This window comes from Thunnus albacares, chromosome 3, assembly GCF_914725855.1.
Source record: "Thunnus albacares chromosome 3, fThuAlb1.1, whole genome shotgun sequence".
Classification (NCBI taxonomy): domain Eukaryota; kingdom Metazoa; phylum Chordata; class Actinopteri; order Scombriformes; family Scombridae; genus Thunnus; species Thunnus albacares.
In genome coordinates this window covers 34,075,750-34,093,678 of record NC_058108.1, presented here as the reverse complement: position 1 = coordinate 34,093,678, position 17,929 = coordinate 34,075,750, and the positions used below count along the sequence as shown (strand labels likewise).

At 38.5% G+C, this 17,929-nt stretch overlaps 2 protein-coding genes across 2 annotated transcripts; one reads left to right on the top strand and one right to left on the bottom strand.

Annotated features, from left to right (window-relative positions):
* The first annotated feature begins 3,497 nt into the window (after positions 1-3,497).
* Positions 3,498-9,193, top strand: mrpl4 (mitochondrial ribosomal protein L4). Its single transcript, XM_044340514.1, has 9 exons — positions 3,498-3,710; positions 4,373-4,454; positions 5,252-5,423; positions 5,659-5,710; positions 5,934-6,051; positions 6,315-6,421; positions 7,671-7,780; positions 7,860-7,933; positions 8,941-9,193. Exons 1-9 carry the CDS (start codon positions 3,663-3,665, stop codon positions 9,084-9,086), a joined length of 909 nt encoding a protein of 302 aa, XP_044196449.1. The 5' UTR covers positions 3,498-3,662; the 3' UTR covers positions 9,087-9,193.
* On the bottom strand, positions 9,134-17,205 carry hyls1 (HYLS1 centriolar and ciliogenesis associated). Its single transcript, XM_044340492.1, has 12 exons — positions 17,031-17,205; positions 15,836-15,973; positions 15,515-15,637; positions 15,312-15,382; positions 14,561-14,784; positions 13,638-13,693; positions 10,812-10,972; positions 10,592-10,637; positions 9,910-9,964; positions 9,615-9,696; positions 9,481-9,507; positions 9,134-9,380 (listed from the first exon to the last, which is right to left on the bottom strand). Exons 2-12 carry the CDS (start codon positions 15,933-15,935, stop codon positions 9,246-9,248), a joined length of 1,080 nt encoding a protein of 359 aa, XP_044196427.1. The 5' UTR covers positions 15,936-15,973; positions 17,031-17,205; the 3' UTR covers positions 9,134-9,245.
* Between the last annotated feature and the right edge of the window lie 724 nt (positions 17,206-17,929).

Sequence of the window (17,929 nt, the reverse complement as noted above, 5' to 3'; positions counted from 1 at the left end):
CAAAATTTGATGCCCCTAACTTGGACCTCAAATCACCTGACTTGGGTATCTCTGGTCCTAACCTCAGTGGTGGAATAAATGCACCAGATCTGAACATGCCCACGGTTGGCCTCAAAAGCCCCAAACTGGACTTCAATGCCCCAAATGTCAACTTAGATATGCCATCAAGTAAACTGAAAATGCCAGAGCTTCATGCTCCAGATTGGGATGTTAATGCTCCCTCAGGCAAATTGAAAATACCTAAATTTAATATTTCAGGTACATTGCCAAAAGGACCACATATGGACATAAACACCAATCTGAAGTCACCAGATTTAAGTCTGGAAGCTCCAAAGATAAATGGTGGAATTGATACCCCTGACTTGGACTTACCAAACATGGACCTTAAAGCTCCCAAGTTAGATATGAACACTCCAGATTTCAACACTGGTTCACCCAAAGCAAAGCTGAAAATGCCAAAATTAAAAATGCCTAAAGTTTATCTACCAAGCTTTAAAGGACCTGAGATTGATGGCAATTTAAATGGCTCAGATATCGACATCAATGCACCCAATGTCAACCTCAAAGGGTCCAAAAGTGGCTTTGAAATGCCAAATGTTGATTTTGGCAGCCCATCCAGAAAATTTAAAAAGCCACATTTGAAAATGCCTGAAGTGGGGTTTTCTGGTCCAAAGATAGATGGCCCAAACTTTGACCTCAATTTGCCAGATTTTAATGCCAAATTACCAAAAGAACCAAATTTGAACATAAATCCAGACTTGAAAACCCCAGATTTGAATCTCAGAGCTCCAAAGATAGAGGGTGGAATTGATACCCCAAAGCTAGGCTTACCAAGCATGGACCTTAAAACTCCTAAGTTAGATGTGAACACTCCAGATATCAACATTGGTTCTCCTGATGCAAAGCCAAAAATGAAGATGCCAAAAGGCCCCAATGTTGACATAAATGGGGATCTAAATATCCCAAATGTAGATATTGATGGTCCAAAAGGAAAATTGAAAATGCCCAATTTAAATATGCCAGACTTCAATACCAATCAGCTAGATCTTAGTGCAAAACGTCCTGATCTAGGTATAAATGGTAACATAGAACGACCTGAGTTGAAGGGGAGTATCACAGGTCCAAAGATCAGTGCTCCAAACATTGACCTCAGCTTGCCTGAAGCGGGTATCCAGAATACACAGCTACATCTCAAATCTCCACAACTTGACATTAATGATCCTTCACTCAGAAAGCCTTCATATAAGAATCGGAGATCAGATATAGGGGGAAATATGAGAATGCCTGTCCTGGACATAGATGCAGATATCAGACGTCGTCACACTGAAGGGAAGTCACCCAGGAACAAATCAAGGTCCAGCTACCCTGTGATGGGTGCTAATTTAGGCCACCATATTGATTTCAACCATTCAGATCTCAACATTGATGATTTCACAGGAAAGCATCATGTGCCTAAGGCCAGAGGTTCAACACTGGACCTCCAAGCATCACATAACTATAGACAGATGAGCTCAGGATCTGGTGTTGGGATTGATATGAGGGACCCCAGACACGCTAGAAGAAGAGTCCCAGCTGGTGACATTGATATGCATTCAAGGCACCAGAGAGCAATGCAGCCTATAACTGACGTACGTTTGCCACATTTCTCTCAAGACTCAAGAGTAAAAGTGCCTTCAGGCAGTTCAGACGGATATTACGTCACTGTTTTCCCCACACAAGCACAAAATCAAAAAATGCCAAATCGTAAATACAACACACTTGGGGGGCTTGACTTTAATCCAGGAAATGTGAACCTTGAAGTTCCAGCTGAAAACTACCTAAAAGGGTCAACATTCTTCTTCTCCAACCTCATGTAAGATTCAAACAACAGATGTAAGAGGTACCAAATGTTTCTTTGAGTGAGCCTTTGTATCAGGTTTATTTATTGTGACTTAAGCTGTTTTATGTTGTATGTATGATTTATGTTATGTATATTAATGAAACGTGTCACTGTCTGTCTCTAGAGTGATTTTTTTGTACATGTACCTTTGTGATGATGCATAACTTCATTGTACTGCAGTATTCTTGCACTTGTTTTATATATAAATTTGAGCTTTTTCATATTTTGTAATACTGAGTGTTTATACCATACAATACATGCTTGACAAGTAGGTATTATTTCTATTTACATTAAAAGTTAAACCTCCTGATATTGTTGTAGCACCCAAAGACTGAAGTCCCCAAATTTTCTTCCCAGTTCACTTTTGATGTTATAAAACTCAAGGAGGAAATTTGTGGATTTGAGGGTGCTACTGGGTACTATAACATGATGTAAGTTGTTCTTATATGTTAAAAACTGAATGTTAAAATATGTACAGTTATGCATAGTTTAATACCATTTGTAACATGTCTATGCTTTTAAAAAAATATATTTGATATTCACTGATGTACTGTATATAGTTGACACTATTAAAACGATATTAACAGTTTTTCCTTCTACATTTCTGAACATATAATGAAATAATAATGAAATTGTTAAGATAAGCATAAAACCTTAAATATCAACAATCAACTAGCTAGCTAGCTGACCATGGAAATTTTGAACCTGGTTAAAATGGATGCATCATATATTATTTGTATATTCTATCAAAAACTAAAAAACAAAAACAATTGATTTGTTTCCCCTGTCATATTGTGCACCTTTATAGAAAGAAGGACTATCTAGGAACTACACTCAACAAGCATTTTATCAGGAACACCCATACTTATAATTTATGCTTATTATTGAGGTTGTAGTGGGTGGTGGTGGTATACTGGAGTATTATATTGAAAAATGTAATATTAACAAGGGGGACAAAATATTCAGTATACCACCACCACCCGCTACAACCTCAACAATAAATATAAAGTAGAATTATCACCTTTCTGACAATGTGAACAAAAACTGAAAATACATAAGCTTCATAAAAATAGAATTTATGGCAGAGCTGTTGTATTGGATTGAATTAGTGTGCACAGGCGTTTCTAATAAAGTGCTTGGTGAGTGTATTTTCATTAAGTTTATATTAATTTCAGCCTATTACACAGTTTCTTAAGTAAAATAATGTGTCCTGTCATTGTCTTTTGTAGTCAGTTATCAAAATAAAAGATTAAATCAATTATTCTGATTCTAATTATTAATCAGTTTTTATAAATAAATAAATAAATGCATGGAAAATTAATAAATAAAAATAAAAGGTACCATCACACTTCATAAAGCAAATGAAGACAAACAATTCAGGTTCATTCCGTGTGCAAAAATGTGTGATTCACATAAATTATTAATGGGTTTTCTTTTTTGAGAATTTAATTTCAGCATATATTATATCATATTGACCTGAGAAATATCAAAAACAATTCATAAAATTTTCCTTATGAAGCATTTTATTTGCACTGTGGATCATTTATATTTTAAACTTTATAAACTACAATAATAATCTGGTTTCCTGGAGACGATGGGACCCATGGGAACCAGCTCTGTCGTCATCAACACGCGCCAACACACCACACGGAAAAGCTACCACGACCTTTCATGCGGCAAACAGAGAGATACTAGCAGGATTTTACTCAGTTTATAATGTTTGTATCAACTTATTTTTAGAGGGAATTAATTATATGTGGCTGTCGAAGAAAACCGGACCGAAATGCTTCGTTTATCTCTGGTAGTTTTTGGCAGAGGAGCCACCAGAAGGGTGAGAAACGTTTAACCTGCAGTTCTGAACAGCAGCTGCACGTAGTTTCATGTTATTGACTTTAATTAGAGATAAATCTACTCACTTTTTGCGTTATGTAGTTTCTGTTGATTATAATTCTAACTTAAAGCATCTGGAAGGAGATACACTTGTCAATGTAGTTGTAATTGTTTAGATAACTAAGAAGCAGGTCTATTTAAAACAAACTGAATATATACATATATATTTGAAAGGACAGATTGACAGTTTTTCTAGTCTGTCTTAAAACAACAAATAAACATGTGCATGAAAACAGGCACTAAATGGCGTGATGAACACAGAACAGGCTTGGATCCTTCCCTTTTTTTTTTTTTTTTTTTACTGTTTTCTGTGGTTTCACTATTTTTTAACATTTCAGTGACTAAATGATGAAATAAAAATGTGAATAATCATTATTTGTGGCTCTACTTGTAAATAAAGTGGTCTGAGTTACAATCATTCAGACTGCAGTGCTGTCAGACTAAGCGTGTACAATGTACAAGCAAGTGAGCTGAATGGTTGAACATTTGAAGGTCTTGCAGTACCTGCTGATTGTAACAGATGTCAGCCTGTTATTTGATTGTGTTTGTGTGTTTTGTCATTTCTCAAGCTGCTCCATTAACTGAAAGTCTTCTCCTCCTCAGTTTGCCTCGTCGTTCTCCAGTGAAAGCGCTCTGCCGTCCAATTTACTGCTGCCTACAAACCTCGTGGATCCTTCCAGATCAAGTACGTCTGTAGATTAATCTAAACTTCTTCTCAGCTGAATGTGGTTGCCAGTTGCATTGATGCGGTGTTTGAAATTCAGTATAAAACATTTTAAAGTCTCTACATATTATATTTTTATCCCCAAAAGATAAAATATTAGAGAGGAACTCCACCGGTTTTCCCCATCAGCAAGTGTTTCCATGTGTTGGGGAGTATTACTGCGTATGTGTAAAAAGTAGTATGAAGCCTTTTGTGGCTCCAGAAGGAACTGTGTTGAAATCTGATAAATTGCCTCAAGTGATGTCACTTGAGTCAGTGTCAGCTGGGGCTTAGGATGAAGTTTGAAACTGGAGGTGTGGAGTTAGAAAGAAGTGACGTTACCAGACCTCTGCAGCTCCTCATCTCTGCTGGAGGCTAGCAGCTCCAGGCTACATTAGCTGCTACTATCATAACACAACTGAGTTGCACTGTGGGTAATGTAGGCTCCAGATTTTGACAAAGAAGAAGAATATGTTGAATATAAACAATATTTCTGGTTCTGCTGCCATGATTTTGTTTTTTTTTTTAAACTGTCCAGTGTAAGTCTGACAGTTTTATAGGAGTGAAATGCTAAATCGGTTGATTACTTTTAAATCTTTCCTCCCAGAGTTTCTGTCTGCATTCAGCTTTCATATCCACATGGGACAAACTTTCCTCTGACAAGGCGCACCACACCAGAATGATCAGATAACTCGTAGAATTGTAACAATATTGACTGACTGCATCATTACAGATGTCCGACACTGACTGACTGACTGATCTTGTGTTTTCCTTCGCAGAGCGTCCGCCGCCTCCTCCAGACTGTTCTCTGCCTGTTCTGAGGACATGTGATGCTGTCGTTCCTTCTCACCTGACCCCCGTCCCCACGTGGGTGGAGACTCTGGAGAAGCAGGACAGCGAGCCGCTCGGTGTGGCTCACCTCCATCCCGACGTCTTCGCCGTGGCTCCCCGGTAAAGCTGAGCTCACAGTTTTAAAGCTTCAACATGTAACTTTTCACCTTACTTCAGGGGAATCCCGTTAATTCTGCCCTCAGTTTCTTTCCCAAACATAAAGAGCTGCTGTCAGCTCAACCTCCAGTGTTCCTCAACATCCGTTATTTCTTCAAATCTAAAAAAAACAAGCTCTATATCAACTATTCATCTCAAACTGAATCCTGGATTAAACCTTCGTTCTCTCTCCTCTCAGGCTCGATATTCTTCACGCGGTTGAAACATGGCAGAGAGCTTATAAAAGGATTGTAAGTACAGATTCTCTCTGAAATGTTTGTCCTGTTTCTTGTCAGATTGCTTCCTAGTGTCACCTGTGTTTTGTTAAGAGATGAACACATTGGATTAATGTAACTATGCTGTCGGCTGAATTAGAGAAAAGGCTCAAACTATGAATGAAAACCATCCAGTTTTTTAAAAAGTAGGAAAATCTGTCTCTAAAGTAGCTGAGGTGTCGTCTTTTTCCTCCCTCAGAGCCACGCCAACACAAAGATCAGGTCGGAGGTCAGAGGAGGAGGCAAGAAACCATGGCGACAGAAAGGAAGTGGAAGAGCTCGCCACGGAAGCATCCGATCACCGATATGGAGAGGAGGTGAAAGATTTGTCACCTGACAGATTTTGGTTTTGTTGTGAAATGTTCCTTTAAAGCTTTTATTCATTTAATTTGTTTTTACAAGGTCAAAAATGAGAAACACTCTTCTAGAAACAGTGACGGCTTCATTTGTGTGTAATTGCTTTGTTTTTCCCTTTAAAGCGTGTTGTCACTAGAGATAAATTTCATCCCTCAGTCATTTGATCTCGAGCGCTTCACAGTCTGGAAATCAGAATACGTCTGACAGGTGATGTCTCTCTCAGGTGGGGTGTCTCATGGACCCAGAGGCCCGACCAGTTACTACTACATGCTGCCCATGAAAGTTCGAGTGCAAGGACTCAAAGTGGCGCTGAGCTCCAAGATGGCTCAGGTAACCGACACCTGCTGATGAGAGCAGAACAGAAAACATACAGATGTCAGTGTTCGAGGGTTTTTTTTTTTAACATAAACACATGAAGGTTTTTTCTAAGGATGCCTTTAAGTTGGTTATTAAAGACATATGACCATTTTACAGTGTCAAAATAAGCTTGTCAGCACTCTCTAGTGGACAGAATGTAACAGAACAGGTTTCTAAATAATTAAATGACTCCAGCGTGCAGCAGTTTGTAGACAAGTAAATATGTAAAGAACCAGATTGATCCACATTCAGGACACTTAAAGGTGCCCTGTGGAGTTCTGTTGTAAACAAAGAAAAGTAACGTTTACGTTGAGCGTTAGTCACCAAAACACTTTGTATATCATTGAACGCATTTCCTCCCTCATGAAACATTCGTGTTGTATTTGGGGGAGTTTTTCTTTAACTAATTGAGGGTCTAAGGATAGATGATGTAGCTGTAGAGCTGCAATGATTGATCGATTAGTTGCCAGCAGTTAAATTAATCATAAACTATCTTGACAATCGATTCATCGTTTGGAGTCTTTTTTTTTTTTTTTTTAGAAAAAAATTGTCTGGTTAAACCAAACAACTCATGATTAATTGAGAAAACAATCCAAAGATTAATCGATAAGCCCTGGTATGCTGTACTGATTGTGATATGATGTCGGGCTAAAAACATTGACTTGACTGGGTTTCCATCCAGATGTAGTGCAAATTTCAAAAGAATTTCCAGTAAATTGATAAAAATTTGCATTACACATTTTCATCCACAGCTGTTATGTGAGTATTTGAAGTTGGGTTGTAGAGATGAAAAGCTGGTGGTGCTGATTTTCCAGTCAGTGCCATTAAACCATTAGAGAAGAGAATTTAAAGATCTTCAGTCAAAACTTAAACAGTGAAAAACACATGTAAATTTTCTGTTTCCATTCATATTTTTTTTTATGCACAAATTTGAAAATGCTGATAAAAACAGGTGGATGGAAATGCACCAACAGACAACGTTGATCACTGGTGTAGTGTGAATTTGTATCTGGCGTGTGTCCATGTGGGTGAGACCAACAAACAAAAGACACACTCATAAAAAAAACAACTGCTCCAGTTCTACTAGAAGTCAGGAACTCCAGAAATGGTCTTTCAATTATGATATTATTGTTCTATTACAGTTTTCTTGAGGCTGTATTTACATTTTTATAATTCATTAAAATAATCATCATTATAAACTGAATGTTGCATCTTTTTCCAGGACTACCTTCACATTGTGGACTCCCTGAACATCCCTACACCAGACCCTCAGTACCTGCTGGACCTCATCAAACAGAGACACTGGGGAGCGTCTGTCTTAATAGTCGATGTGTAAGTATCATCAGTGGAGTTGTGTAACTGTGTAACTCTGTGGTTCTCTCAGTGCTGACGTTGTTCTTGTTGCTTTCAGAGGTGAAGAGTTTCCTGAAAACATCCTTCAGGCCACAGCTAATTTAAAGTCGGTGAACGTTATTCCAGCAATCGGTAAGTTATCGCTCAACATTTCTGTATCTAATGCAAAACGTTTATAGTAGTAAAGCTCTGTTGCAATTCACAGTAGTGCTGTATTAATACAGTTAAGGTGTTAAAATGTCAACCAATAGATAGCAGAAAAAGAAAGACCTTGTATCTCAACTGATTCCTGTATGGATAAGAAGACAGGGGATGCATTTCTTAAATTAACTTAAACATTTTTCCTTACATACATGTAACTTTTTGTGGCTGTGGGTCTGTTGAATTCTGTAATAATTTATATCACAATGATAATTAAGCTAACAAGCTAATGGCAACAACAAAGCAATCCTCAACAACTATCACCCTGACAAACTGTTTTAACATCATTATTTTAATATTTACCTCTAATGTGTCACTTCAGTTGTGTTAAAGGATAAAGCTGTTATGAGTCCCCAAAGGCTAATATCAGTGTTTGCGTTTTCAGTCTCTGGAGATTAGTTCTGTGCACTGAGCATGTGCAGGACCACGGTTCTGTTTACAGCTTCGCTAGCTTGTTGTGCTACATATCACAACCTCTTGACTTTGTAATGAAATTATTTGATAAATCTATAATGTAGTAGACAGAATAGTACACAGAACTACTTTCTGGAGACTGAAAACATGATCGCTGTTATTAGTCTTTGGAGCTGTTTCTGAACAAACTAACGTGACCAAACTCTTCATAATGAAGGAACGTGTCACCCAGTGCAGCGATGTGGCTCATTGACGTGTTTTTAATAGTTTTTGGAACAACAACAGAGGTCTACGGCACAGAGGAATAAGATATATCAGGCTTTGGATGCACACACACAATACTTGTCAGTAGATCAGTTCAATGTTGGTTTGGCTCCAAACATGAGATTTATTGACAATAAGAAAAATATAGAAAATCAGCACCCATATTGCTTAAATATGTAACAAAATAAACCTCTTGTCTTCCAAAACAAGGAGAGCTGCCTGATTCCACTGATGAATCTGTTTTGTCTTTTCTCTGTCAGGTCTGAACGTCCACAGCATGCTGAAACATGAAGCCGTCATCCTCACGCTGGAAACTATCAAGTTTTTGGAAGAAAAGCTGCTTTGGCACGACCAGCGTTACACACCTCTGTACCCCTTTAAACTGCCGTACTCCGACTTCCCATAAGATGTAATATATTGACTGACTGCAGTTAAGACGTTTGTTTTTCTTTATGTGTTTATTATGTTTAACAAAAAAAAAATCATTAATAAATAATGCTGATGATAAAAACCGATGCAACGTCTCATTTAAAAGTCTAAAAGGCATGTGAGGAGCGTAAAAGGCTTAAAATCGATAACTGTATTTGTACGGAAGGAGACCGTTGGCCAAATCGTTCCTGATCTCCCAGCGGAGCGCCGAGCGCTTCTTCTCTGTTGGCACGGTGTAGGTGTTCCGCACGTAGACTCTCCGAGGTTTAGGCTGGAACACGCAACAAAACAAGTCTTACGATACTTCAACACTGACATGTGGATCAAACTTGAAATCTGTCTGAGCTTATAAAACGTGTCAGAATACTTACTGGTGGAGGCTGGTATGCGAGTCGTTCCTGAAAACAAAAGCAAAACACAACAAGAAAACGTTAAAGCAACAACTGCATCTGACACTGGGAGGAGCTTAAGTAAATATTTGTACACTTAAGATATTTTTTCATACCTTTATCTCCGAGCGGAGAGCTCTTCTGTCCTTCTCTCCTGGAAGTTTAAACATCTCCCAGAGCTGCTTATACTGGAAATACCTGCAGAGACGAGACACCACATGACCCAATGAGTCAACATGAATCCAATGTGAATTAATAGGTTGTGTTACAGTTTTCTTTTTATCTTTAACCACCTTCATTCAGTCAGTATTTCTTGTTATCAGGTCATTTCACCGAGAACTCGCTCCACATTATATCCAAGTATCAGTTTTGGTACCAAAACTGGGTAATTTTAACTGGTTTTTAACTTACTTGGCCACTGGATCCGTCTTCTTTATGGTTTGCTGGTTCATCACTGGTCGGATGACTGAAACATACACAAATATGATCAATTTTAAACAGGCTGGTCAGTTTCATTATGAAAATAACAGTATGAGTTGGTGTATTAGGCAGTGATGGAAGTAACTACTGTACTTCAAATACCTCAAAATTGTACTTATTTAAATTTTCTGCTACTTTATACTTCTTCTCTGCTACAATTAGAGGGAAATATTGTCCCTTTATATTTATCTGACAGCTATAATTACTGATTATACTGTATATTAACATTTTACATAAAGTGCTCAACTTATTGATTTAAACATATGATGCACTTTTACAGCTTAAACTAGCCAAAAGTAGTTATAAAGTAGTTAAAACTAGCTCCACTGTGACCAGCTACAACTTTAAAATGCTGCTTACACACTGATGCTTCAGTATTAACAATCTAATGTCATATATAATAAAATATTCACCACTGCAGAACCAGTTCTTTTACTTTGATCTTTAAAGTACATTTAACTGATAATACTTACACTTTGCTGGACTTAAGTAACACTTTGAGTTCAGGATTTTTACTTGTAATTGTACATTGTTATATCTATCTATATATCTACTTTTACTTGAAGATGAGAGTATTTCTTCCACCACTAGTATGAGGTTACTTGTGACTTACAGGATTTGGGTTTGGGCCTGAGGTCAACGTCACTGTGAGTTTGAGTCTGTCCGAAATAAAACAACAATAAAGTGACTTTCAGTGAGAAATCGTGACATTCAGGCTAAAAACTAACAACTAAAAAAATCTGTGAATGTCTCAAAACATGTAAAGGATAGCACAGTGAAATACAAACTGTCCCTTCTAAAAAAAAAAACAAAAAACAGCGGAGTTTACCCACCATTCCTCTGATGTAGGACTCAAAGGCACTCATGGAGATTTCCTCGCTCTCAGAGCCGTGCGTGTCGCTCTGTCTGGTTACGTCTTGGTTCTCCGTCTCTGAGTCTTGTCGTGCCGATAACTGAAGCTCCGCCAGCCGCTCCTCCAGAGAGCTCGCTGCGTCTGCAAAACAAAACTTATCAATGACACTCAAATAACAGGTTAAATGTTTAAATTCTTAAGTATAATTTCTTGCTTGTAGTCAGCATGACAACGTGGAACAAAGAAAAACAAGAGAGTAACTTCAGAGGTTTGATCTGATCAGTTTTCCAGCTGATGGGAGGATCCAGACTAAATCACAAGCCGTCATCTGATGCTCAGACAGCTTTTGGTTCTGTGTTCAGTCGAAGGACTCCACTTTTTATGTTTAATTATGACCAGAGATGAGCTTAATTGTTCACTGAAAAAACACATATCTGCAGTATTAGTGTTGCTGAACCAGACAGACGGTTCAAGAGATAAATACACTGAAGATTTACAGAACAGATTTTCTCTCCACTTGTTTTCAGCATAAACAAATAGCAAATGCAACACTGTCATCAATTGCTAAGTTGATATGTTGAACACATGACACACTGTCATTTCATACATTATTATTAAAAAAAATATCGATCATAGCTGCTTTAAAGATTGGGGATTTTCCGGTTTGTCTTGTGTTTTAGGCTGATACTGGACAGATACCACTAGTAGTGTCTTCCTCTATGAAGGATGAAGATTTAATCCTCACAGTGATCCATCTCAGGTCTGATATCCTGACAACTGAGACTTTCTAGTAGTTACAAGAGACAGAACAACATTCACCCTTCTTGTGTCTGAGGTTTCCTTCCCACTCCACGTACGTCTTCCAGCTCGAATCCACTTTGGAGTCGATGAACTTGATGTCTTTGTTGCTTGAAGACTCGTCTGGATCCTCAGACTCCACTTTGTCCTCAACGTCTCGCTCTACGTTACTCTCCACGTTAAGATCCTGCACGTCTGCTTCAAGCCTTTCGTATTCTTCACCCTCTTCAAGATCAGTCAGACCTTCCACTTTCTTCCCATCCTGGAAGAATTCGTTCTCAGCCACGGAAACGCCGTGTTGTTGTCGCTCGGATCTTTCACATGTGACATCTTCGTTTTCAGACTCTGCGTCCAGATCATCAGGAAGCTCATTTTCAAATTTCAGCTCATCTGCCTGGCTTTCAACTTCTTCTGGTTTCATGTGTGTGATGTCCGTCTCTTCACGTGGACCATCATCTCCGCAACACAACACATTAGCTTCGCCATCTTCAAGCACAGACGATGGACGAGTCTCGCCGTAGTCCAATTCGTGCGTGGGTTCGACGTCAAACCCACCAAAGCTGCTGAGCGACCGATCGTCCTCTTCGTCGTCTCTCATCTCAGAGAGATCTCCCCGACTGTCTTGGTCGAACTCGGTGATGGTGTGGTCGTCTCTGTAGTCGCCTCCCTCCTGCTCCTCTGGTCTGTAGGTGCCGTACCCAGAGGTCATCAGACTCGGCACTGGACTATCACCACTACTGCTACAGCCTTCATCAGCATCACTACCCTCTTCGCCGTCTTCCGAACTCTCCGTGGTGTCGTCGCCTTGGTGGTTCAGCTCAGGCTTTTCTTCTTCCGAAGCCTCCAGGAGAGAGTCCTCTACCTGGGCAGCAGGTTTGGAGTTTTCCTTCTCAATCACTCGCTCAACCTCCACTTCCTCCTCCTCCTCTTCCTCCTTCTCATCTTCCTGACGCTCTCCATCAGACCAAAAAGAAGAATTGAGGGAATTCTTGTCGTCGTCGTCGCTGTCCTGGTCCCATTGACTGTTGTACATTTTGTACATGGTGGCGACTTGCACTCTTGCTGAGGTGTGTGGTCTGTGGATGCGGAGGGCTTAAGGAAGGAGCTAAGAGGATTAGCTGACATGCAGAAGCTTCCTCTCACTGATGAAACAGCTCCGACTGCTGGTGACCGAAGACATTACACCTCTGCTTCCTGGAGTTTATTCCAGTCATTCGATTCTGTATTAATTCATTCACCTCATTCCAGGTTTCTTTTGTTTTTATTTCAGCGTAGAGTGACAGGAAATCAGAGAGTCCACTATTTGTATTTGTATCTGTATTTGTTGAGGCAGCAAAATTATTTGTATTTGTATTCGAATAAAATTGGAAAGGGTCTTAAAAATCCTGTTTTTGTTTTTATTATGCTTATAATTTTAGAGTGATGTAATAAAGTGATGTCCAAATTAAGAAATGTGTGTCATGTAGCAGGTGGATGTGATTCCCCTTATTGAGACCTGCTGATAGACGTCACAGCGGAGCAGAGGAGAGACACTGAGATAGCGACTATAACTGACCTGCCTGCTGGTATTTGTTGTTTTTTTTTGTTCCCAAAAACAAATAATTTTTAAAATATTTGTATGAAACAAATATTCGTAAAAAAACCCCACTATTTGTGCTTTGCCGAATAACGTATTTGTATTCAAGCACACCCATACTTACATGTTATGAATCTCTGAACTACGGCAGCTTGTATCTGTCACCATGACAAAACATTTTTACCCAGTTTTGGTTTTATCCATTTTATTCTGGTCCAGTCTTCTGTTATCTAAAAAATAATCCCCATTTAATTGCATCTTATATTTATTTTTTTATAATTTGTTGATGTTAATTTTCTGCCTTTTGAAATACTTTGTTACTCAGGTTGTTAAAAGTACTTTATAAGTAGAAGTTATTATTATTATTATAGTACAAATGCACTCAAAACAGATCAGAAAGAATTTCCATAAACACAGAGAAGTTTATGTTACCTGAGTCTTCGCTGTACACTGATTCATCGCAGACTAGAGACCGTCCTTTATGTTTCCTGTAGGCGGAAGAAAAAAGAGGAAGACCTCAGTGTGAAGACAAAACTCCAGTTAAATCATTAAACAGAGGATTTAGGATATTTTTTCTTCTGACCTGTTCCAGTGACGACAAAATTAATTCTGTTTTATTAAGACAGTTGTTGTTATTATCATGTGGTGAGCACACTTCTTCTGCTGTCAGTGTGTCATTGGTAGATTTTTATTTTTAATCTTCTCTGAATCTGTGTGTATACTGACGATTTCACACATTCCCTGTTTCTGTTCACTACTACTGAGCCTTTTGATAACCATTGTCATAATCATTCATTGAGCTTATCAATGTGAAGATTTGCTGTTTTGATCATTGTAAATTAATATCTTTCGGTTTTGGACTGTCGGACGGACAAATAAGACATTAAGAAGATGTCACTTTAGGATCATAGACATTCTGACTTTATATTTCACTATTTTTTGACAATTTATAGACTAAACTATTAATCCAAAAAGGTAATTGCTAATTAAATGATAATGAAAATGAACCTTAGTTGCAGTACTGGACTAAATTGAACACTTTTTGTTTAACAGACTGACTCACTTTGGGTTCTGCTTACTTTTCATAATTATTGACATTTTAAAGACTAAACAATTAGCAAATATATCAAAGAAAAATCAATAAATTCCCACATTTTTGTGTGTGTACAATTAGAAAATAATAAACATGATGCTCCTGTGAGTCTGCAAGTCAAGATTCAAATATCTATATTTTTTCCTCTTTTCTATAAAATAGTTTGAATTCCTGAATTTGACTGATGAGCCTCAATGTTTAATATCCACAGATCGCTCCTCAGAACTCAGCTTCTCCTCAGCTCCAGTCTTATTAAACTGACCTCAGGACTTTTCTCTTGATGAAGCGTCTCTCCAGGGTGTCGGGAGTGGATGCACAGCTGTCGGGGTGCGGTGGGTGCAGAGTGTCTTCGGGGTCCGACTCCACCTGCAGCGCGTTGGGAGCACCTGAAGGCAGACGGAGCTGCAGAGCCACCGAGTGTTGAGCGTAAGAGTCACAGTGGTCCTTCCTCCATCCGTTGTCTTTATTCTGAGAGGTGGTGAGCACCTGTGTGGCAAAAAAATACAATGAATAAGTGTGTCTCAGCCTGAGCCTCTCTCACTAAACCTTCTGAAGTGATTCAAAGAATAATTTGTGGGAAATTAGTCAGATTATGTCTCTAAAACTGACTGTTAAACAACTGTCATAAACTTCAACCTTTTCATGTCTGTTGATAACTGTTGGTCAAACAACCTTGACACATTACGACTGTGGTGAATTGTGGGACACACTTGGCTTTAAATATGTTTGAATCAGTGTCCGTCCAGTGTGGGTAAAGTGTACTACGTGTTGTCATTTTTCAGAGGAGGGACACACTTGCCTACCACCTCGCGAGACGTGAAGGTGCACTTAAGTGCTAAAGACTGGAAGTTGGGGTACTGGGATGGACCCATTCCTTCTGGAGGACTGACACATCAAAACCTGAACCTTTTTCTGATGTCAAACACCGCAAATTTCAACATGTGACGCCATTTATCTACATTTATCAAGAGAAATAAGAAAAACAAATCTTGTCATGTGTGGTCTACACTCACCTGTCTGTCATGGTCCACTTTTCCTGCATGTAAGAAAAACCCTTCAAAGGCGTCAGCGTTGCACCGACTAACTGTGAAGAAAACACACAATTCACCGGTTAACATACAACAATAATTAAAGCAAATCTTTAACCGTTACAGTTGTTTTATTATTCTGACTTTGGAAAAAAAAAGTGCTCAAAAATTCAACCCTCTGCTGTCACCTTTCTCTTTGGTGAAGGCGGGAGGACTCGGCTGGAACGCATCTGTCTGAGATTTGGTGGAGTTTAGGTGATGGGACGAGGTCAAGCTTTTCCATTTCCCGTGTCGAATCAGTTCATCAAGATCTAACATGACACAAAAAGAGACAGTAAGCTTTTAAGACAAGTTAAAACATGAACATTCATCAATTTTGGAGTAACTTTTACTGTATTCAATCTGTTCATGAGACATAATAAGCAGACCAGTGCCTGTAGTAACACATGCTACTCTATGCATTGAAAAGATTTGACCACAGACTCATTTCCATATGTTCAGAGTCTAACCTTGCTTGAATTCATGCAGTCTGTGTTTAGGTATGTTTTTGTAGCCGAGGATCTCCAGCTGTTCCTGAATTTCCTCTTCAGAAAAATCCAGGTTGTCCATGATATTTTCAGCTTCAATTCAATGAGGTAGCATTAAACCTGAAGGGACATAAAATTCAAAACTGTAAAAAGTAAAGAGATCAGGTCACAGATTGTTTTTATGGAGTAAGGTGGGTAATTTAATGTGGATATTTATTTTTTTAGTTTAGTCTACACTTCATGTAGGAGGGATTTATTGCAGGGCGGCTACATTAGACTTCATTACTTTTAACTAAGCTTATGAAATAAACTGTAAACTGAGTGTAAATCAACAGTTTATATGTACCTGCATCTGTTAAAAGGCAAACTTGAAGCAACCAAACCGTTCTCTGTTTTGTTAGGGGAGTGTAGTGATCTGATGTAATGATAATGATGACAAATCTGAGTTAGGTTATCATTATTAAGATTTGACACAAGTCTAAGTATAGGGTTTTTTTTTTAGTCCTTTTTAGCGATTTCAAAAACAGAATAAAGGTTTCCCAAATCTGAAACTGTGTTTTAATGATTCTCTAAAGTCTCCTTGTTAATCTAGTCCAGATTTGATGAGTCCTTGTATAGTGGATTTTGATCTGGACCTGGTCTAATGTAGTCTAGATGGAGAAAAAAAAGCAGTGAAATCGCCCTTTTTTTCTGTTTTCATGAGCAAAATAAAGCTTTCACAAATCTGAAAGTGGAAACAGCGTAAAGTCTTTTTCTATGATGTCTAACACTTTTTCACAAGTGTAAGTGGTGAGAAAAACGGAGGATTAGCAGTTAAGTATCAGTATTTATGTTTCTCATAACTTTTCCCTTTAACCACGAATCTGAAGCTAACTTCAGCGTCGCAGCTGAGTTGATATTTAGCGTTAAACAGAATAAAGTTAGTTGCAGCTTGGTGGCTCTTATGCATGCCGGATTTATCAGTAGATCATTAAGATTTTACAAAACTCAAAAGTTTTGTCTAATACTTCCATATATCTGCTAACAAGCACGCCAACCTTAAACTGAGAGGCTTTTTGAAGGATGTTTGGCATGTGCAAATATGGACGGAAACGGAGGCTAACAGCTAGCAAACAGTCTAACTTTAAACATAAACAATGTTATATCGTCAGAGAGGTTTAACAGTTTTGTTTCTCACCTGCAGGAGGACCGGTTCGCTGTTAAAATGAACTCATCACGGTAACATTAAGTTACCGGTTGGGTGTTTTATTGTTTACAGGCTCAGACGCGGCACCAAGACAACAGCCGTTAACGAGCTTTGAAAACGACGCCTGCTCGTCTTCTTTGATAAACTTCCGGTCTGCTGCTTCTTCTTCGTGGGTTTTTTTTAGCCGTTGCTAAGCCAGAGCATTACCGCCACCTACTGGACTGGAGCGCAAACCAGCAGATAGACAGTAAATAATTTGGACAAATTCTCTTTGCTGACTATACATTTTACATCATTTCTTCACATTGACAGTTTATTATAAAATCATGTTTTTTTCAGTAGTTTCAAACAGCTAAAGCCCTTTTCTCCTCTCCTGACTGACCTCTGCTCCACTATGAACTCAATAATGTTAGTTCATGGCCAGTTTCTTTCCTCAGTCTTTACGGGTATTCTGTCCATATTTTAACCTAAATTTACTGTCATGGACTAAAGAAACCAGAAAATATTCACATTTAAGTCAAGTCAAGTCAATTTTATTTATATAACGCAATATACCAAATCACATATTCTGCCTCAGTTGGCTTTACAGTCTATACAGTATACGGCGCCTTCTATCCTTAAATCAATTAGATGTTGATATATTTCACAGGATAAGTCAAAACTTTGACCTTTTGGTGATGATGAAGAGATGAAATGTCATTGAGATTCATCCTCTTGGTGCCATGGATATCTACCAAATTTCATGGCAACCCATCTAATATTTGTGAAGCTATTTCAGTCTGGACCAAAGTGATGGACTAAAAGACTGATCAACCATCATTGCTATCCCTAGAGCCCCGCTGTTAGCATAGCTAAAAAAGACTTTGACAGGCAGGCCTTGCTTATTTTGT